Source organism: Ochotona princeps, chromosome 16, assembly GCF_030435755.1.
Source record: "Ochotona princeps isolate mOchPri1 chromosome 16, mOchPri1.hap1, whole genome shotgun sequence".
Taxonomy (NCBI): Eukaryota; Metazoa; Chordata; class Mammalia; order Lagomorpha; family Ochotonidae; genus Ochotona; species Ochotona princeps.
Window position 1 is genome coordinate 55,339,244 of NC_080847.1, and position 20,271 is coordinate 55,359,514.

Genomic DNA, 20,271 nt, shown 5'->3' on the forward strand with positions numbered 1-20,271 from the left:
TCCCGACGCCGCGCCGGGTGTCAAGCAGCCAGCCCTCCCGACGTGGCCCGGGCGGCGCAGAGGGGCTGCGCGCGCAGCGCCAGAGGACGGGAGGGAGCATGCCGGGCGCATGCGCAGACACCGAGAGGCGGGCAAAGCCGCCCGTGAAGGGGCGTGGCCCCAGCATCTGGGCTGGGGGCGTGGTCTGTAACGCTGCCGCCCTGATGGGGAGGGGCTTGGTGCCTCTGGGGCGTGGTCATGCCCGTCTCTGGGCGGAAGGGGCGTGACCAGTGCCGAGCGCGCCGGCTCTGGGCTTGCGCGCGGCGGGGTCAGGGGTCGCGGCGGCGTAGACTGTGGCGGGAAACGGTGTTTGAAGCAGGTGAGGCAAAGCAGAGGGGCAAGCGGGGGTGGTCGGGCCGACCGGGAAGGGGCGCTTGAGTAGCCGGGGGCGCCGTCTGGAGGACAAGGCTGTGAGGTGCTGCGCAGGACGTGGGGCGCGAGGGAGCCCCTGGGCTCGGGGGGCCCTCGGGGAAAGGCCCGGTCCTGGAGCGCGAGCTGCAGCCCGGAGAAGGCGGTGGGAAGAGGGACGCGGCCGCCGACTGCGGTGGAGACCCTTGCGGGCTGTGACCTGGAATCCGCGGCTGACGTGCTCACGGCAGCAGTGGCGGGGTGGCAGAGCGCCCCGAGCTGCCACGGGCTCGAGGCGGGAAGGCGCTCGGCGTGTGATGGATAGGGGGCTTTAGGACGGTGCGCCCGGGAGCCATTGGGGGCAGTGCGGCGCCGCTGCCCCTGAGCTGAGGTGTTGGGGTGCAGGAGGGCGACGTGCATCTGGTCTGGCCTGGGGGTGGGTGGCAGGTGGAGCCCGCCAGGCTTGGCTGTGGGAGCGGACTCTGGGTTTTGCAGGGTGGGAGAGGAGCAGGTTTGCGGTACCACTGTGAAGGCAGGGCAGGAAGGGAGTGGACGGCGTTAGGCGGGTGCACCAGGAGGAGCCGGTGGTGTCCACTCCCTGGACCCCTCCTTGTCCCTCCTTGCAGGCTTTTGCATAAGAGAAGCTGTTGTAAGAGAAGTCCTGCAGGCCCATGCGGGGGGCTCCTCGGGAGAGCAGCCACGGGGGAGGCGGTGCTGGTCTGGGAGATTGGGAAACGGGGATGGAGGAGAGAGATCAGCCCACCCGTCCTGGGCTTCCACACAGGTTACACTTGCTATTCTGTAGCCGTTGCTCCACAGGCGTGGTGTGTGAGCAGAAACAGTGGCGACCCAGCAAGGCAAGTGGGGCTTGCCGTCTGTGTCCCCTTGGCCAGGCAGGGGGTGGATACCTCTGCTGTTCCCTGGTGCAGGCCTGGCGGTGGCCCTGCTGCGGTTTGCAGCTGGAGTGCGTGTGCATGAGGTGAGGCGATTCCAGTGGCTGTGGGAACCTCTGTCTATTGTAAGTAGGGGCCGGGGTGCACAGGCAGCAGATGGGGGCGAGCAGGAGCTGACCCTGGCAGCAGAGGGCTCTGGGACCCACATGGCCAGCAGGAGCCCGGGGCCTGAGCCGAGTGAGCACGCAATGGCCGCCCAGCGTGCATGCCCGGCTCCCTCCGCACTGCCGCTTTCAGGTGCTGTGGGAAGCCAGGGGTGGCCAAGCTGAGTGTCCTGCTCGCTGGGAGAGTGAGGCCCGTGGATGGTTCTCCGCCTAGAGATAGTCACACCTGGGCAGGCGCCTGTGTTTGTCGCCAGCAGGGGGACACACAGGCCGTGAGCTCACAGGTGCAAAAACCAAGTGTGATATCCATAGGACTGTGAGCCCTGAGTGGGCCTCTGGGGGGGGTCAGGGGGCTGTGAGTGTGTGTGTGTGTGTGTATGAGGGCAGGGACCTGTGAGTGTGTGAGGACAGGGGTCTGTGTGTGTGTGAGAGAGGTCAGGGGCCTGTGTGTGTGAGAGAGGTCAGGGGCCTGTGTGTGTGAGAGAGAGGGCAGGGGGATGTGTGTGTGTGTATGAGGGCAGGGGGTCCTGTGTGTGTGTGTATGAGGGCAGGGGCCTCTGTGTGTGTGTGTGAGTGTGTGAGGTCAGGGGTCTGTGTGTGTGAGAGAGAGGGCAGGGGGCTGTGTGTGTGTGAGGACAGGCTGTGTGTGTGTGTATGAGGGTGTGAGGACTTGAGAAGGGCAGGGCTGTTCCTGTTCAGATCCCAGCTGCAGGCTGCATAGACTGTCTGGCTCCGGGTGTCCTTCAAGTGTGGCCTGGTCCCCTTTGGAGAGTGGGTTGTGTGTCCTTGCGGCTAAGGACATCTGCCATGTGCCTGGTTCCTACCCTAGACCTGTGCACAGTCCCCTCACACCTCATGGAAGCGTGCCGATTGTGCAGGTGTCTTGTCCAGTTTCAGTGTGATGAGGCCCAGCCTGCAGGCTGTGGACATTGAGAGCCGCAATGGGACAGTCGTGAGTCCGATGTGGGAGCACACGGCTTGCATCCTGGGCCCCCCACCTCCAGCTCCCGCTGCTGACAGGGATCCCAGGAGGCAACAGGTGGTGGCTCAGGTGCCTGGACCCCCGTCATCTACATGGGAGACCCTGATGGAGTTCTGGCGCCTGGACCCCCAACCCACTCCCAGCTCTTGTCTGTGGGCATTTGGGAGCAAGCCAGCAGGTGGAAGATCTCTCTCTCTCTCTCTCTCTTTTTAAGTTGTGGTCATGATTCCTCCGAATCCCCGAGCAGGGCTCCGTGGAGAATAAGGATGAGTGTCCATGCACTCAGGGGAGATGGCCCGTTGTCTGCGCACAGCCCTTCTCAGGCCCCTAAATCCTAGGCACGGTCAGGGGTCACACCTGGTGTCAGGTCGCCATGACAACCTTTCTCCTGATGGCGACAGTGTCAGCTCCCTATTCCCTGTGCTGTGTTGGTGTGTGGGCACCTGGAGTGGGGTGCAGGTGTTCCCTCACAGAAGGGCTGAGCCCCAGGCACACTGCCCTGCCCCCGACCTCTGGAACAATACTCCTTTCAGAGCCACCCAAGTGGCCCGGGCTGCGCTTCCTCATTTCTGTATACAGCTGCATAGTATTCCGAGGAGCCCAGCGACCGTTCAGTTGTTCACAGAGTCCCCCGAGGGAGGACATTTAGGTGGTTTCCAGCCTTTTGTGATGTCAAACAATGCTGCCGGAAATAACCTCGTAAATGCCCATTTTCTGAGGCCAGTGCCTACGTCCCGGCAGGTGGGCCTGTGGCTTCTACACTCTGGGTTGGTTTGGTTTGGCTTTTTGTTTGGAAAACAGAGTTCCAGAGAGAGAAGATCTTCTGTCAGCTGGTTCCCTCCTCTGCTCAAATGTCCACAGTGCCAGGGCTGGGCTGGGCCAAAGCCAGGAGCTTGGAGTTCCATCTGGGTCTCCCACCTGGGCAGTCAGAGGGAGCCCCAGCACTTGGGCTATCCTCTGCTGCTTTTCCTAGGTGTGTTAGCAGGGAGCTGGATCGGATGTGGACCAACCGGGACTCGAACCTGTACTTACACGGAATGCCAACACCACACTTACTTGGCAGCTTAAACCGCCGTGCTGTGGGTCTTTGTTTTTTTTTTTTCAAGATTTATTTTTTATTGGAAAGGCAGAATTACAGAGCAGAAGATCTTCCGTCTGCTCATTTACTCCCCAAATGGTCACAATGGCTACAGCTGAGCCAATCCAAAGCCAGGAGCATCTTCTGGGTCTCCCATGCGGGTGCAGAGTCCCAAGGCTTTGGGCCATCCTCCACTGTTTGCACAGGACACAAGTGCCAGGCCCACTGGTCGGGTTTTTAATCAAGGCGTGACTGACATTTCATGACATGCGCAGTGCCGTGGTGTCCCCGCCTGGCTCAGCCACGCTCAGCCACGGTGGTGCCTTCTTGACTTACACTGCCTGCCTCAGAGCAATGGTTAGTGACCCAGGGCGGAACATTCGCCGTATGAAGCTGCCCAGGCCTCTGTCCGGTTCTAGAATTTCTTCATACCCCAAAAAGGAACCTGCCCTGCACCCGGAGCAGGTACTCCCCGCCCCCAGCATGGCTTTCTTGTGTGGGACTCCTGCTGTGCCGCCACATGCTTCTGAGATGTACCTCTCGCCTGCTGACGCCTCCCCCTGGCCACGGCTGGCACTGTCCGGGCTGTGTTCTGCCATGACAAAGAGCCCAGCTCAGGGTGGCACCCTCCCTGCACACCAAAGCCTTGGCCCCGGGCACCCGTGTTCCACCCCCTCAACCCTCCGCCATAAGGAGTGGGAGAGAGGTGATTTACTGCTTTTTTATCGCATGGTCCTGGAAGTTGAGCACGAAAGCGCTCCGGGCAAGGCGCATGGCACGTGCCACGTGCAGGCACACAGTGCAGCCAGTGGGTGCACTGCAGACATGCCAGCGGGCGCCTGGCGCAGGCCCAAGCTGAGCTCCCTTGTTTTGCTCAGCTGCCCGCCCGGCTGGGTCTGGGGCTGCCCTCAGCCCGACCCCTCAGGACAGGCTGCTTGTTCTTCCAGCTTCCTGTGCTTTTGTAGTCATTTCAAGGTTCTGGGGAGACTGGGAGCATTGGGGTGGTGCGGGCACTGCCCACGGGATCTGGTGCAGAGGGTCCACTGGCAGGCTGGCGGGGGCACAGGACCCAGGCCGTCTCGTCCCCTCTATTCCTCAGTCAGCCATGCTGCTGTGAGCCTGCGCTGAGCTTATGTAAAGGGACATCGTTGTCCACCCGAGCTGTGTCAGCGTGAAGGGAGGACACAGGCTCCAGGCTGGCACTGCGGCCCAGGGCCCCTGCCAACGCCCGTGGAGACCCAGCTGACACTCCTGGCTTCACCTGGGCTGGCCCCTGCTACTGTGGCCATTTGGAGAGAACCAGTGGATAAATGAGCTCTCTGTCTCCGTTCCTTCCTCCTTCCCATGCTGTCCCTCTGTGTCGCTCTGGGACAGTCTAGGAGGGCAAGAGCAGTGGGCACTGTGGGGACAAGGGCAAGTGGCACAGTTTGGTGGCCAGTGGAGGGTCTGTCTGGGGACAGGTGTGCAGCAGCCCCATTGTTTCAAAACGAAGAGGGCCTTGGTTTCTTCCCACGATGGGGGCCCTCTGGGGTGTTTCAAGCAGCAAGGTGACCCAATCAGACCTGGGGAACTGGGACTTGCATTTGGAGTGGATGAGGACCCTGGGGGCAGGGCAGATGGCACAGGGCGCGGGAGGTCTGTGGGGGCAGACAGGCTGGAAAGGACCTGGGGCTCAAACCTGTACAGAGAGGGAGTGTGCTTGTGTCAGCTGGCCGCAGGCATTCCATCAGCCCGCGGGGGGTGGGGGGCGGCCCTGTGCCCTGTCAGCTGCTGCCAAGGACCCATGGCCCACGGTCACAGCAGGTGCATGGGCGGCGTGGGGCAGGCGAGGACGGGGTGTTCCTGGTCACAGCCCACATCCAGCCCCCTCTCTCCCGGTAGGATGGACAGCAAGCGGCGGCCAGGCCCGGAGGCTGAGGTGCCCCCGAAGCGGGCCCGCAGGGGCCCATGGGCTGATGAAGAGATGCAGCCAGCCTCCCCGGGAGAGGACGAGCTGGCCTTGATGGAGGAGCTGGAGCTGGAGCGCAGGCTGCAGGAGCAGGAGGAGGAGCTGCGGGCCGCCGTGGAGGGGCCTGTTGACGGTGAGGCCTGAGCTGGCGCCTGTGCCCTCAGCCTGAGAGCCTTTGGTCTGCCGCCTGGCACACACACCCCTGGCTCTCCTGGCCTTCCCCTGGGATGGGGCAGGGGGAGTGAAGAGTACCCCCCTCACGGAGCCCCTCCTCCTCCCTAGGGCCGTTCTCAGCGTCGCCCATTGACCCCCGCTGGCGGCGGCCCACCCCATCCCCGCTGGACCCCCAGACCCAAGCCCTCATCTTCCAGCAGCTGGAGATCGACCACTACGTGGGTAAGTTGGGGGAAGGGGTCAGGGTTGGGTGACATCTCTGCAGCTGACCCAGTGACAGAGGACAGATGGGTGGGGGCCGGGGTGCGAGTGACCAGAGTCCAGCCATGCACCACAGATCTGTATGCCAGAGTTGAAAGACTGATACAGTTGAAGGCTCTATTTATTTATTTGAAAGTTAGAGAGAGACAGAGAGATCTTGTGTCAGCTGGTTCACTCCCCAGATGGCCACAACAGCCAGGGTGGGGCCAGGTCTTCGAGTCTCCCACGTTGGTGCAGGGGTCCAGGCACTTGGGCCATCCACCACTGTTTTCCCAGGAACATTAGCGGGGAGCTGGATCAGGAATGCAGCCACTGAGACTCAGACTAGCGACCATGGCGCTGTGGCACAGCACCGGCCCCAGTCAGTGTTCGTTTCTTAGCGTTGTAGAGAAGTGGGGGTGAGGGCTTTGGTCTGGGGAGACCACCTTCTCAGGGCCTGAGGGGCCTCCCTCTGCCTCCCTCTGTACCCCCACCCCAGGCCCGGCGCAGCCCCTGCCTTGGGGGCCGCCTCCAGCCAGCACCTCTGTGCCTGTGCTCCGTGCCTTTGGGGTCACCGACGAGGGAGTCTCGGTCTGCTGCCACATCCATGGCTTCTCGCCCTACTTCTATGTCCCCGCACCCTCCGGTGAGTGGTGACTCCTTCACCCTCCATCATGACCCAACCCAGGGAGCCCTGCCTTTGCGCTCTTTCCCCCGGCCCCTGCACCCCTGACCAGCTGTCTCCCCAGGATTTGGGCCCGAGCACCTGAGCGACTTCCAGCGGGAGCTGAACTTGGCCATCAGCCGGGACCAGCGTGGGGGGAAGGAGCTGGCAGGACCCGCTGTGCTGGCCGTGGAGCTGTGCTCACGTGAGAGTGAGTATCATGGAGTGGCAGGGAGGTGGACAGGATGGAGGATCCCAGGGCCGGTCCCAGCCCTCTGTGTCTGCAGGCATGTTCGGGTACCATGGGCACGGCCCCTCCCCGTTCCTACGCATCACGCTGGCACTGCCCCGCCTCATGGCACCAGCCCGCCGCCTGCTGGAACAGGGTATCCGTGTGGCAGGCCTGGGTACCCCCAGCTTCGCGCCCTATGAAACCAACGTGGACTTTGAGATCCGGTACAGCCCCACTCCAACCCTCCATGCGCCCCTCCCCTGCCCCCGCCTTGGTCCAGCCTCTGCCCGCTGACCCTCCACCCCACAGGTTCATGGTGGACACCGACATCGTTGGCTGCAACTGGCTCGAGCTCCCAGCTGGGAAATATGTCCTGAGGCCCGAGGGCAAGGTGTGGGGCTCCCCAGGGCCGGGGCAGGGGATCCCGGACCTGGTGGCAGCCACTGAGCTGCCCAGTTCCGCAGGTCACACTGTGCCAGCTGGAGGCAGACGTGCTGTGGTCGGACGTGGTCAGTCACCCGCCAGAGGGTCCTTGGCAGCGCATCGCACCGCTGCGCGTGCTCAGCTTCGACATCGAGTGTGCCGGCCGCAAAGGTCAGTCCTCAGGACGCCACCTGTAGCCTGGACCCGGACGGGGGCCACAGGCCTGGCAGCTGCCGGAGGAAGGGAGATGAGTGGTCGGGGTGCAGAGAATGCTGCCCTGGGTGTTGGCGGAGGGAGCGGCCAGAGAGCACTACCTGCACGCCTTCCTCCTCACTCCCTTGCAGGCATCTTCCCCGAGCCCGAGCGGGACCCCGTGATCCAGATCTGCTCACTGGGCTTGCGCTGGGGCGAACCGGAGCCCTTCCTGCGCCTGGCACTCACCCTGCGGCCCTGCGCCCCCATCCTGGGTGCTCAGGTGCAGAGCTACGAGCAGGAGGAGGAGCTGCTCCAGGTGCCAGCCCACCCACCCCGCATCCTGTGGCATTTTCGGGTGGGACAGGATGGGGGTCATTCTAGAATGTTCCACACACGGGAACAGGTACAGCCACAACACCCAGGTGAGTGACCCTGTGCCCCCGAACCAGGCCTGGTCCACATTCATCCGCGACATGGACCCCGATGTGATCACCGGCTACAACATTCAGAACTTTGACCTCCCGTACCTCATCTCCCGGGCCCAGACTCTGAAGGTGAGGGCAAGGCAGGGTCTTCCTGTAGCCACCTTGCTATTCTCTTGTCCCCACAGTCGCAGACCTGGCATCCCAGAGGTGCTGGGGGACCAGACCCTGGCCTGGTCAAGTCCAGCAGGCACCGGACTTGGCTTGGGGTGAGGGGTGGGCACAGGATTAACGAGCCGACATAAAGGCATGGGTGAAGATGGCACAGAGTACCTGAGCGGACGGCTGGCTGCCCTCAGGACACGGACTCCCCAGAGGCACCTGTGGGGTGCAGACAAGAACGTGGCCGACTGGGCAGGTGGTCAGACACTGGCCCACGGGGCACCTTGTGCAGCCCCCGTGTAAGCGGCACGGCAACCTCTGGCGTCGCAGCTGTCGAACTGCAGGCATGTTTCTGGATGCGGTCAGGCTGGGAGCTCCACGTCCTCCAGGGCTCACCGTGGAGCCCATGGTCCTCGCTGCCTGCCAGCTAGGTCAGGAAGAACACAACAGAGCCCACCCTGGGTCAGCCCAGCGTCCGCTCCTCTCCCTGTTAGTCCTCCTCGGGCCTTGGGACTTCCTCCCCGGCCTCTCCCCTTGTCTGCTGGCCCTGGCACAGCCTCACCTGCCCACCTGGCTGTCACCCCACCCAGGTGCCGTCCTTCCCTTTCCTGGGCCGCGTCGCCAACCTCCGCTCCAACATCCGGGACTCGTCCTTCCAGTCCAAGCAGACAGGTCGGCGGGACAGCAAGGTGGTCAGCATGGTGGGCCGCGTGCAGATGGACATGCTGCAGGTAGGCTGGCTGGGCCCTGGCCAGTGCCTAGGGACCTGGGAGGCCCCCTGGCACCTGTGCCCATCCGGCCTGGCCTGCTGCCCCAGGTGCTGCTGCGGGAGTACAAGCTGCGTTCATACACGCTCAATGCCGTGAGCTTCCACTTCCTGGGCGAGCAGAAGGAGGATGTGCAACACAGCATCATCACCGACCTGCAGGTGCCGCCCGTCACGCCTCACCTCTCCCTCTCATCACGCCTCACCTCTCCCCCCGTCACACCTCACCTCTTCCCTCTCACCCTGTCACCTGTCACCTCTCACACCTCACCTCTCCCTCACCCATCACTCCTCACCTCTTCCCTCACCCTGTCACCTCTCATCTCACCCGTCACGCCTCACCTCTCCCTCTCACCCTCTCACCTCTCACCTCCATCATCTTTTACCTCTCCCTCTCACCCGTCACACCTCACCTCTCCCTCACCCGTCACGCCTCACCTCTTCCCTCACCCTGTCACCTGTCACCTCTCACACCTCACCTCTCCCTCACCCATCACTCCTCACCTCTTCCCTCACCCTGTCACCTCTCATCTCACCCGTCACGCCTCACCTCTCCCTCTCACCCTGTCACCTCTCACCTCTCACCTCCATCATCTTTTACCTCTCCCTCTCACCCGTTACACCTCATCTCTCCCTCTCACCCCATCACGCCTCACCTCTCCCCTCCACCTGTTACTCCTCACCTTTCCCCTCTAGCCCCCATTTCCCCTCTCACCCCATCACGACTCACCTCTCCCCTCTCACCCCTCACCTCTTCCTGGCCTCTGGTCCACATGGCCCCGCAGACTGCTCCCTCCCTCAACTCCCCTCCCACCCCCACCCTTACCCCTCCCCCTTGGAGCCCCTTTCCTCCCTTGGCTCTGCCTCCCTTCCACCTGATCTCTGCCCTGATGGTGCCTGTCCCCAGAACGGCAACGACCAGACGCGCCGCCGGCTGGCCGTCTACTGCCTCAAGGACGCCCTGCTGCCCCTGCGGTTGCTGGAGCGGCTCATGGTGCTGGTGAACAGCATGGAAATGGCGCGCGTCACAGGCGTGCCCCTCAGCTACCTGCTCAGCCGTGGCCAGCAGGTCAAGGTTGTGTCCCAGCTGCTGCGGCAGGTCAGTGACCCGGCCCATCTCAGACCCAGGTCCCTCTCTGCCCCAACTCCCACTCCGGGCCATGAGCTCACTGCCGCCCTTCCTCAGGCCAGGCGCCAGGGGCTGCTGATGCCCGTGGTGAAGACCGAAGGAGGCGAGGACTACACGGGGGCCACGGTCATTGAGCCCCTCAAAGGGTGAGGCCCGGGTTCAGGGCAGGCGGGCGGGCTGGCGGGCAGGGTCCCTAGCCCTGACTGTCCGCTGCGCGGCCCCCAGGTACTACGATGTCCCCATCGCCACCCTGGACTTCTCCTCACTGTACCCGTCCATCATGATGGCCCACAACCTGTGCTACACCACCCTGCTGCGGCCCGGGGCCACCCAGAAGCTGGGGTAGGCCTTCCCACACATCCCCGAGGCCCACAAAGTGTCAGGGGCCCAAGGGAGAAGGTGGGCTCACGTTCCACCTGGGGCTGCCGCCCTGTCCCCCCAGCCTGGCTGCTGATCAGTTCATCAAGACGCCCACCGGGGACGAGTTTGTGAAGGCGTCGGTGCGGAAGGGGCTGTTGCCACAGATCCTGGAGAACCTGCTCAGCGCCCGCAAGAGGTAGGCGCCCCCCAACCCCGCAACCCCGAGCTCTGCCTGGGACACTGCTTGGGGCCTCCCCCACCCCACAACCTGGGCTCAGCCCGGACACTGCTTGAGCAGCTTTGTTGCGACCCTGCGCAGGGCCAAGGCGGAGTTGGCACAGGAGACAGATCCCCTGCGGCGGCAGGTCCTGGACGGGCGGCAGCTGGCGCTGAAGGTGAGCGCGAACTCCGTGTATGGCTTCACGGGCGCCCAGGTGGGCAAGCTGCCTTGCCTGGAGATCTCACAGGTGAGCCCCAAGCCCCTGGCCTTTGGGGGGTGCCTCCTTCCTTTGCTCCTCAAACGCCTGCTGAGTGTGCATGGGGTGGGGGGGTCAGGCCTCACTCTGGGTCCTGGGCATTCAGAGGTGAGCGGCAGCTGAGGCCTGGGGTGTGTGGACAGTGATGGCAGGAAATGTGCTTGGGGTGCGGGGGGCGCTGAGGACTCTGCAGATACCGGGTGGGGGTGACAGGCGTGCAGAGCAGCCTGAGAAGGGGGAGGCTGTGTTCCTTGACTCCCTTGTGGAAGGTCACCTGTCAGCACCTGTCCCCCAACACACACAGAGCGGACAGGCTGGGCTCAAGGCCGTGTCCTCCTCAGGAGTCCTCCCCTACGGGCAGGGGAGCTGGGCAGGCCAGCTGGGGCTGGGGACACCAGCACAGCCAGGCTCCGATGCTCTGACACTTTGCTGTGGGTCCTCGGTGGGTCCCGTGGCCCGGGTCACCACAGGAGGGGGCACAGGGTACCGTCTGGCAATGGTTGGCCAAGGTGGTCTCCGAGAGAGGCCATGGGGTGGAGAAGCCACAATATATAGGACAGCTGCACCATGTGATGAGACTTGCAGGCGGCAGGGCGCAGGCAGGCGGGGCAGCGGCCATCAGGTCAGCCCTGCCCCTGAGTCCCCAAGGGTGGTAAACCTGCCAGCCAGGGGCATTGCCCAGCGATCTTGGCCGAGGCCTTTTATTGGGGATTGGTCCCGTAGGCACAGAGTAGTCTCGGCCCTCAGCCTGCCCTGGCTCCTGGCCCACAGCTCCCACTATAAACTGGATGACCGAAGGCCTCAGGTCAGCAGATGACACCAGGGGCCCCTCCCCAGCAAGGGGGCGAGGGGACTCCCTCACCCTCATACCGCAGGTTGAGCCCATTCTACTCTGCTGTGGCCTTCTGCCCTGGGTGCCTGCTCAGCCTCCCTCGGGGATGGGACCCAGTCCTCAGCTGAGCTGGCCAACAGATGCAACCTCCCCTTTCTCCAGGCTGCATCTCGCCGACCCTGCCCCCTCGGCCTCGGCCTCACTTCTCCCTCAAGCTCATGGAATAGTAATAAAGTTGTTAAAGAGCAAAGGCGAGGAGCAGAGTACAGGGCGGGCACTGCCTGTGAAGGGGACAGAGGCAGGGCCTTCCTGGTGGAGCAAGTACATTGTCCCACTGAGGCCACTGCACAGCTGTCTTGCCCGTCTGTGAGCCAACACCCTCAGCGGGCTGTGGTTTCTCACATTTGTCCCTGCACAAGTGCTAATATGTGGCCCAGGCCACGCCTGGCTGCACAGGAGGGGGTGGGCAGGCTGGCACGGAGAGGCCAGGGTACCAGCTGCCCTGAAGTGTCAGCCACAGGGAAGCTCCGGGCCTGGGACTTTGCCCTTCCCGGCAGCCCCTGCCCATGCCATGAGCTCTGGCCCAGGGAGCCCACTACTCCCCAGCAGGGCTTCGATGCAAGCCCCATTCTGCAAAATGAAGACCGAGGCACAGAAGGGGTTGAGGGGACAGAGTTGAGCCACACAGAGGCCTGACCCTGCTCCTGCCCGACTCTTCCCCACCACCAACAGAGCGTCACGGGATTTGGGCGCCAGATGATTGAGAAGACCAAGCAGCTGGTGGAGTCCAAGTACACGGTGGAGAATGGCTACAGCAACAATGCCAAGGTAGCGGCTGGCCCCATCCTATAGCGTCCTGGGGCTCCCGCTCCCGCCCTCTCACGCATCCCCTCTGCTCCCTAGGTGGTGTATGGCGACACCGACTCTGTCATGTGTCGCTTCGGTGTCTCCTCTGTGGTCGAAGCAATGGCCCTGGGGCGGGAGGCTGCTGACTGGGTCTCAGGACACTTCCCACCACCCATCCGGCTGGAGTTTGAGAAGGTATGTGAGGCCCTGCCGGTGCTGGGGCGCCTGCAGAGCCCCAAAAGCGCTCATGTGGCAGACCCTGACACTGCTCAGCCTCTCCTGACGTGGGTGCCCACCTCAGGGTGCCCTGGGTGTCCCCTGCTTCCATCTAGGAGACCCATGTCCAGAGGCTTACTGTCCTCAGTCATACTGGATGGTCTGGGGCAGCCTTCATTCAAGTGGTGGGGATCTTGGCACAGGAGGTCCGCCAGGGTGCCCCAAGGGCTCAAACCCGCACGCCATGCACCTGTGGGCTGCCCTGGCATTTGGCTTTGCTCTGAGCAGTCTGCAGGTGTCCCAGGGACCACGCCCTCAGCCTGTGGGGCAGGGCTTGCCCTCCACGGGCTCAGGGTTAAGGCCGCGGGTCCCTCCCAGGTGTACTTCCCCTACCTGCTCATCAGCAAAAAGCGCTACGCAGGCCTGCTCTTCTCCAGCAGTCCGGACACCCATGACCGCATGGACTGCAAGGGGCTGGAGGCCGTGCGCAGGGACAACTGCCCCCTGGTGGCCAACCTCATCACTGCCTCGCTGCGCCGCCTGCTCATTGACCGGTGTGTGCGGCCCTCCCTCAGACCAGGGGTCCAGCCTCTCCTCCCTCACACCCAGGGGTCCAGCCCAGCCCCTCCTCCCTCACACCCAGGGGTCCAGCCCAGCCCCTCCTCCCTCACACCCAGGGGTCCAGCCCAGCCCCTCCTCCCTCACACCCAGGGGTCCAGCCCAGCCCCTCCTGCCTCACACCCAGGGGTCCAGCCCAGCCCCTCCTCCCTCACACCCAGGGGTCCAGCCCAGCCCCTCCTGCCTCACACCCAGGGGTCCAGCCCAGCCCCTCCTCCCTCACACCCAGGGGTCCAGCCCAGCCCCTCCTGCCTCACACCCAGGGGTCCAGCCCAGCCCCTCCTCCCTCACACCCAGGGGTCCAGCCCAGCCCCTCCTCCCTCACACCCAGGGGTCCAGCCCAGCCCCTCCTCCCTCACACCCAGGGGTCCAGCCCAGCCCCTCCTGCCTCATACCCAGGGGTCCAGCCCAGCCCCTCCTCCCTCACACCCAGGGGTCCAGCCCAGCCCCTCCTCCCTCACACCCAGGGGTCCAGCCCAGCCCCTCCTGCCTCATACCCAGGGGTCCAGCCCAGACCCTCCTCCCTCACACCCAGGGGTCCAGCCCAGACCCTCCTCCCTCACACCCAGGGGTCCAGCCCAGACCCTCCTCCCTCACACCCAGGGCTCCAGCCCAGCCCCTCCTCCCTCACACCCAGGGGTCCAGCCCAGACCCTCCTCCCTCACACCCAGGGGTCCAGCCCAGCCCTCTCCCTTGGGAACAGGTGTCAGGCCCACTCTTGCTGGATGGTGAGAGAGTGGAAAGAAGCAGGCAAGATGGGGGAGAGCTGTGGGTTCACGCCCGGCCCCCATCACTCTGCAGCTGAAGCTGAGCCAGCCCTCCCGCTGTTACCCTCATCCCACAGACCCCGCCCTGGTCCCCAACCGCTGGCTGCCACTGACAGCTGCCTGTGCACCCCAACCCACAGGGACCCCGAGGGCGCCGTGGCCCACGCCAAGGACGTCATCTCCGACCTGCTGTGCAACCGCGTCGACATCTCGCAGCTGGTCATCACCAAGGAGCTGACCCGTGCCGCAGCCGACTACGCTGGCAAGCAGGCCCACGTGGAGCTGGCCGAGAGGTCCGGGTGGGCCAGGGCCCCAAGGGAGTCCCCACCTCCCGCACCGCACCTGCCTCACCACCCACCCTCCATGTCCATGCAGGATGAGGAAGCGCGACCCCGGGAGTGCGCCCAGCCTGGGCGACCGCGTCCCTTACGTGATCATCGGTGCCGCCAAGGGCGTCGCCGCCTACATGAAGTCGGAGGTCAGGCCCACCTGGCCCGCCCGCGGCTCCCTGCCCCTGCAGCTCTCACTTCTGCTTTCCGTGGTGGGCGGGTCAGGGGCGGGCAGGCGGCCCCAGGGGCCCTGACAACATTGTCCCTAGGTGCACACCCTGGGGACCCTGGCCCCTGGCTCCTCCCCACAGCCAAGTGTCTTAGATTTATGATTCCCTCTGCTGCACCCAAATGTCCCCCCCAGTTCTTGGTCCCTGTGACCTCTGACCCCATGACCTGTTTCAGCCTTGCTTTTCCCATGAACTCTGGCCCTTCCTGACCTGAGGGCTTCCACCCACTGCCCCCAGGGTGGGTCCCAGAGCCCTGGTGACCCCTGGCCTCTCACTGCCGGTGCCTGTGGGCCCTGGCAGTGACCAGTGGCCCCCACAGGACCCGCTGTTTGTGCTGGAGCACAGCCTGCCCATCGACACGCAGTACTACCTGGAGCAGCAGCTCGCCAAGCCCCTGCTGCGCATCTTCGAGCCCATCCTGGGCGAGGGCCGCGCCGAGGCCGTCCTGCTGCGTACGAGGGCCCAGGCAGGGGCGGGCGGGGGGCTGGCCGGGGCCAGGGCGCAGGGCCCATCGTCCCCCTCCCTCCCACAGGGGGAGACCACACACGCTGCAAGACGGTGCTGACCGGCAAGGTGGGCGGCCTGCTGGCCTTCGCCAAGCGCCGCAGCTGCTGCATTGGCTGCCGCACAGTGCTCAGCCACCAGGGTGAGCCCCCCGCCCGGGAGTTCCCCGGGGAGTTCTCTCCCGCACACTGCTCCCTTGTTCTCTGTCCGCGGGGGACTTTCAGAGGCGGGAGGGGCAGGGAAGGACCGCCTGGCCCTGTCGACCCCTCCCGCCTCTGTGTGCACAGGAGCCGTGTGCGAGTTCTGTCAGTCCCGGGAGTCGGAGCTCTATCAGAAGGAGGTGAGGGCCCGTGGGGCGGGAGCAGGGCTGGCGGGGGGAGGTGGGGAGGTGGGGCACCCTGCTGAACCCCACTCCCTCTTCAGGTGTCGCACCTGAACGCTCTGGAGGAACGCTTCTCCCGCCTCTGGACACAGTGCCAGCGCTGCCAGGGCAGCCTGCATGAAGATGTCATCTGCACCAGGTGGGCACCCAGGCCACCCTCCTGGCTGGGCGGCCCCACAGACACACACACCCTGTCCCCCTTCCCCCAGGGTGGGGCTGGGCTTTCCCCAGGGAACAGGTGGGCGGGGCTGGTTCCCACGCCAGGTGACAGGTGATATACGGCCCTGGTCTGGGCCTTAGCCTGGCACTTGCCGTTATCGGCTCCCCCCAGCCCGCTGAGTAAACAGGGTGGCCGCAGGAGGGGGCAGGTGGGCGGCGGGCGGGGCCAAAGTCCTGGGAGCAGCGCCAGCCCGGGCCCCCTCCTCCCGGGCAGGCTGCTGACCTGGCCTCCCCGCAGTCGGGACTGCCCCATCTTCTACATGCGCAAGAAGGTGCGGAAGGACCTGGAGGACCAGGAGCAGCTGCTGCGTCGCTTCGGCCCCCCAGGCCCCGAGGCCTGGTGACCCCGCTGCACCCCACCCCCGGACAGCAATAAAGTCTGCCCTTGGCTGCCTGTGCCGTGTGCTTTCCTGGGGGAGGGGCCCACGTTCCAATGTTACAAGCCCAGACCGAGCGCAGACCCAGACAGACCCAGGCCGTGGGTGAGGCTCTGCTGGACTATAGAGCGAGCCTCCTCCTCCTCCCCGGGCCCCCAGGCCCCACAGGCCAAGTCCACCTCAGCTTTCCCTGTGGCCCTCTGGGGTCCTGAGTGGATAGCTTTCATCCACAGCCCACTACTGCTAGTGCACACACCAGGTGTCCTGCCCTAGCCCTCTCCCCTGCCCTCAGGGTCCCTGGTGGCCACCCCCATCCAGGTGCTAACCTGCTTGCTCCGGGGCATCCCCTGGCATAGCCAGGGAACCCCCCCCTCCACCATCCACACCCACAGAAGTTTCCACAAGGGGGTCCTGGTAACCAGCTGCTGACCCACGGCCACTCGGCAACCCCCAGCTGTCCCTGCAGGCCTCTCCTGGGCCTGCCCACTAGCTCTAGGGCCTCCCTCACCTCACACATACCCCAGCACCCCCTCCCGCTGCAGCGACCCTGGCCTGCCCTTCACTCTGCAGGGCCCCCCAAAACATCAGCTCCTCCCATCTGCAAATGCCCCCCCAGTTATGGGGATCCCCAAATCCAGACTGCCCTGGGGCTCCGCCCTCCCTACCACGTGACCCAGGAGTTGTGCAATCCAGCCCCCTCCCTGAGGGGATTTTTGGGGAGGGCCCAGCGCTCTGCACCCCGGGGGCTGGGCCAAGGTATATATAGGGGTGGCGGCCACAGCCCGCAGCAAGCCCAGCCCAGCCTGCACCATGCTCGCCCTGGAGGCTGCACAGTAAGTGCCCCCCACGTACCACCCCTCAGCCACAGGCAGGTGGGCGGGAGGGGAGGGTCTGCACAGGCTGCCCCTCTGGGTCTGAGTGCTGGGACACCTGCAGCTCCTGGCTGTGGTCTCTGCTTCCTCCCAGGATCGACACCTGCTGCTCCTTCACCCTGCTGGGCCTCGCTCTGCCTCTGTCTCCCCGATTCTCACTCCTTCCCCCCCCACCCCGTCTCTCCATGTCTGAGAGCCCCTGCACCTCCATCTCCACCCTCAGAGCTCCTCCCTGCCCTGCCCTGGACACTGTCTCTTCCCGCCCCAGTGGACCCATTTAACCAATTGGCTCACTGAGGCTGTGCTCCGACTCGCCGCCCCCACTGGGTACCCACATCTCTCTGGGGACTTTCTCTCCCTCACTTTCCCTGCCCCCGCCCCCCAACCTCTGTCTATGCAAATCCCAGGGAGGGGGAACATTTGCCTGACCCCCACTTCCTGTCCCATTGGGGGAGCGGTGAGGATTGGACATAGCAGGCCTTGACTTGCAGTCAGGGTCGCACCACACAGCTTGCTGCCCCCAGTCCCCCTCCCCGGCTTTGACATGCCGCTGTCTCTCTCCCCCGCCAGGCTGGATGGGCCACACTTCAGCTGTCTGGTGAGTCTGGAGGAGGGTGGGCAGGCCCGGGGGGAGTGAAGGGAGCTAGGAGCTAGCTACTCCTGCCTGCCTCAGTTTCCCCTTCCTGACGCTGTGTCTTTCTGGACTCTAGTCTTCCCCCAGCCATCCCCTGGCTGCCCACCTGCTCATGCCTGAAGCTGTGGGGCTGTGTGTATGTGCGTGTGTGTCTGCGTCCACTCCAGCCCACTTCTCTACCACCCCTGGAACCCACAAGCCAGCCTGAGAGAGGAACCCTTTTTGATGTGGTTGAAAGGAACCCTCGCCTGCATGTGTGTGCGCGCGCGCACGCGCTTCATTGAAGTTTAACCCGTGAGTCACTTCAGGCTGCACCGTGGCGCTCCAAGTTTTCCCAGTTTTCCCGTTAGGCTTCCACCTGAGCCCAGGAGCAGTCCAGTGTCTTCCCAGCCCACACTGCTGCCCCACCCTGGGGGCCCCATGTTCCTATTGTTGGGTGCCTGGGTGCTTCTCTGCCAGGCGTGTTTGTGGAGGTGCTCTTCCCATGGGACCGTGCTAGGAGAGTTCCCCTGGTGGGGAGGGGTAGTGGAGCTTGCCCTGCCTGTCCCCTCCCGTGTCCCCACCCCCGCCTAGCAGGTGGACAAGGTTGGGGTGAGCTCTCTGAAGCTCTTGGAGGCAGGGACTGTGTGTTGCTCCTGAGTGGTGTGTGTCTGTGCTTGTCCATCCCATACTGAGTCTCCCCAAGGGTTGTAGGGCAGCAGTGACACCTTCCCCTCCCCCCACAGTACCCCGAAGGCGTCTTCTATGACCTGGACAGTTGTAAGCATTCCGGCTGCCCCGACCCAGATGGGGCTCCTGGTGAGTGGCTCCCGCTCCTGACCTTGGGTCCACTTCAGAGTCTGGGGGGTGGGGAAGGCTGAAACAGTCTGCAAGGGGGGGCTGCTCCCCTAACAGCAGGAAAAGGGCAGCCCAACCCCCCAGCCTCCTTGCCTGCCTGCTGCCCCATGCAAATCGCGGGGTCAGAGATTTGCACGGCTCACAATGGCCCTGTGTGCTGGGGGCTGCGGTGAGAGCGGGCGTCTGACCCAGGGCCCCCACCCCTTCCCTAGACTCCCTGTGGGGCTGGGCTGAGGCCCCGCAGCCTGTGTCCGCCGTGCCCTACGAAGCCTTCGACCCAGCGGCAGCGGCAGCCGCCACCTTCAGCCATCCCCAGGCCGTGCAGCTGTGCTATGCGCCCTCCCCTGCCAGCTACAGCCCTGCAGGGAGCCTCGAGCCCACCCCCAGCCTCGAGGGGCCCGGCCTCCCCGCCTATCCCACCTCAGAAGACTTCCCTGGGCCGGTGAGGGGCTAGCCCTGGGCTCCTTACTCCCCCTCATTCCTACCCGTGGCAGGGGGCTGGGTGGAGAGGAGGAAGTGGAGGGGGAGCTGACATAGGACACTCAGACAGGCGCCCCTGACCTTCCCCAGACTCTGGGCCCCCCGGCGTTTGCCCCGTACCCCAGCCCGGTGCTGTCGGAGGAGGAGGATCTGCTGCTGGACAGCCCCGCCCTCGAAGTCTCGGACAGCGAGGCGGACGAGGCCCTGCTGGCTGGCCAGGAGGGGAGGGGCTCCGAGGCAGGTAGGAGAGAGGCGGAGGGGGCACAGGAGGGGCCGCCGGCTGCGCAGGGGTGGCTGCCGAGGGTCCCCCTTCCACGGGCCTGACGCCCCACTCCTGCACCTTAGGGGCCCGCAAGAAGCTGCGCCTGTACCAGTTCCTGCTGGGGCTGCTGACGCGCGGGGACATGCGCGAGTGTGTGTGGTGGGTGGAGCCGGGCGCGGGAGTCTTCCAGTTCTCGTCCAAGTACAAGGAGCTGCTGGCGCGCCGCTGGGGCCAGCAGAAGGGCAACCGCAAGCGCATGACCTACCAGAAGCTGGCGCGCGCGCTGCGCAACTACGCCAAGACCGGCGAGATCCGCAAGGTCAAGCGCAAGCTCACCTACCAGTTCGATAGCGCGCTGCTCCCCGCCGCCCGCCGCGCCTGAGCCCGGCCCCCCAAGGCTGCGCCCTGGCACCCCCACATTGGGGGCGGGGGACCGCCGCCCTGCTCAGGGTCCCTGTGGAAGAACTCGAGGACCACCCCCTTCCCCGTGAGGCCGGAGACCCCCGCCCGCTGCTAGACAGGGAGCACCCCTCAGTCTCCTCTGGGGTTGGGGGACTCCATGGGGTCGCACCATGAGGGGGCCCTGCGGCAGGGGCGCCCTGGCCTCAGTCCTGTCTGTGAGCTGTGGCTCTCGGGGTTTATGGAGGGCGCTCTCCTCGCTCATGTCCGCTAACACCCCCTGGTCACGTCAGAGAGCCCCCCACTCCTCCGGACGCGCTCAGCAGCCCTTGTCCGTGTCTCCCAGCCTCCTCACACCCAGGGCCCCTCTGAGATCCTTCCTTGTGTCTGAAGTCGCAGGGCTGAGCCCTGGGAGGGAGTGGAAGGGACTTGCATTGGCGCTTTTGGGGGTACTCTCTCGCATCCCACAGCCACATGGAAGGCACCCTAGCACCCCAAACAATGAGGCCCCATCGGGCCCCCCTCAGCAGCGCTGAGGTCTCCTGGGGATCATAACCTTCTTGGGGTGCCCTCCCTACAGCCCACCCCCACCCGGAGACCGGGCAGGCCCTGGGGGGAGGGGCAGGGGCCTGACACCTCCACACCCCGCGGGGAGACCTTGCTGGTTCCCCTGTCAGCGCTGGGACAGGGGACAGGCTGCAGGGGCAGCAGTTACAAACCTCACCCCTACACAGCCTGAGGGGAGGCGGGGCATCCAATTGTGGAGTCCAGG

General features: G+C 64.9%; 2 protein-coding genes across 3 annotated transcripts; both read left to right on the plus strand.

The window, feature by feature from the left end:
• Positions 1-257: 257 nt before the first annotated feature.
• POLD1 (DNA polymerase delta 1, catalytic subunit) lies at positions 258-16,035 on the plus strand. Its single transcript, XM_036492518.2, has 27 exons — positions 258-358; positions 5,386-5,585; positions 5,735-5,848; positions 6,366-6,512; positions 6,616-6,741; positions 6,818-6,986; positions 7,072-7,153; positions 7,227-7,356; positions 7,530-7,696; positions 7,830-7,934; positions 8,555-8,695; positions 8,782-8,892; positions 9,638-9,829; positions 9,917-10,005; positions 10,085-10,201; positions 10,302-10,415; positions 10,539-10,686; positions 12,260-12,355; positions 12,431-12,568; positions 12,968-13,143; positions 14,115-14,267; positions 14,350-14,452; positions 14,853-14,985; positions 15,066-15,179; positions 15,325-15,377; positions 15,461-15,558; positions 15,877-16,035. The coding sequence occupies exons 2-27, from the start codon at positions 5,387-5,389 to the stop codon at positions 15,980-15,982; spliced, it is 3,321 nt and encodes a 1,106-aa protein (XP_036348411.2). The 5' UTR covers positions 258-358; position 5,386; the 3' UTR covers positions 15,983-16,035.
• A 709-nt stretch (positions 16,036-16,744) lies between these two features.
• SPIB (Spi-B transcription factor) lies at positions 16,745-19,554 on the plus strand. Of its 2 annotated transcripts, XM_004596952.2 has the most exons (6): positions 16,745-16,848; positions 17,458-17,485; positions 18,247-18,319; positions 18,571-18,800; positions 18,929-19,079; positions 19,184-19,554. In XM_004596952.2, exons 1-6 carry the CDS (start codon positions 16,826-16,828, stop codon positions 19,480-19,482), a joined length of 804 nt encoding a protein of 267 aa, XP_004597009.2. In that variant the 5' UTR covers positions 16,745-16,825; the 3' UTR covers positions 19,483-19,554. The 2 variants fall into 2 exon arrangements, with proteins under 2 accessions (XP_004597009.2, XP_058530955.1); XM_058674972.1 differs by lacking the exon at positions 16,745-16,848 and having other exon boundaries at positions 17,338-17,485.
• The last annotated feature ends 717 nt before the right edge of the window (positions 19,555-20,271 follow it).

Bases quoted from the DNA above. Each gene is read 5' to 3' on its own strand.
- POLD1 (XM_036492518.2), top strand. From the start codon at position 5,387: ATGGACAGCAAGCGGCGGCCAGGCCCGGAGGCTGAGGTGCCCCCGAAG. The intron at 6,987-7,071 runs GTACAGCCCCAC...TCCACCCCACAG, and splicing joins AACGTGGACTTTGAGATCCG to GTTCATGGTGGACACCGACA. The intron at 14,986-15,065 runs GTACGAGGGCCC...TCCCTCCCACAG, and splicing joins CGCCGAGGCCGTCCTGCTGC to GGGGAGACCACACACGCTGC.
- SPIB (XM_058674972.1), top strand. From the start codon at position 17,432: ATGCCGCTGTCTCTCTCCCCCGCCAGGCTGGATGGGCCACACTTCAGC. The intron at 18,801-18,928 runs GTGAGGGGCTAG...GACCTTCCCCAG, and splicing joins CAGAAGACTTCCCTGGGCCG to ACTCTGGGCCCCCCGGCGTT. The intron at 19,080-19,183 runs GTAGGAGAGAGG...CCTGCACCTTAG, and splicing joins GGGGAGGGGCTCCGAGGCAG to GGGCCCGCAAGAAGCTGCGC.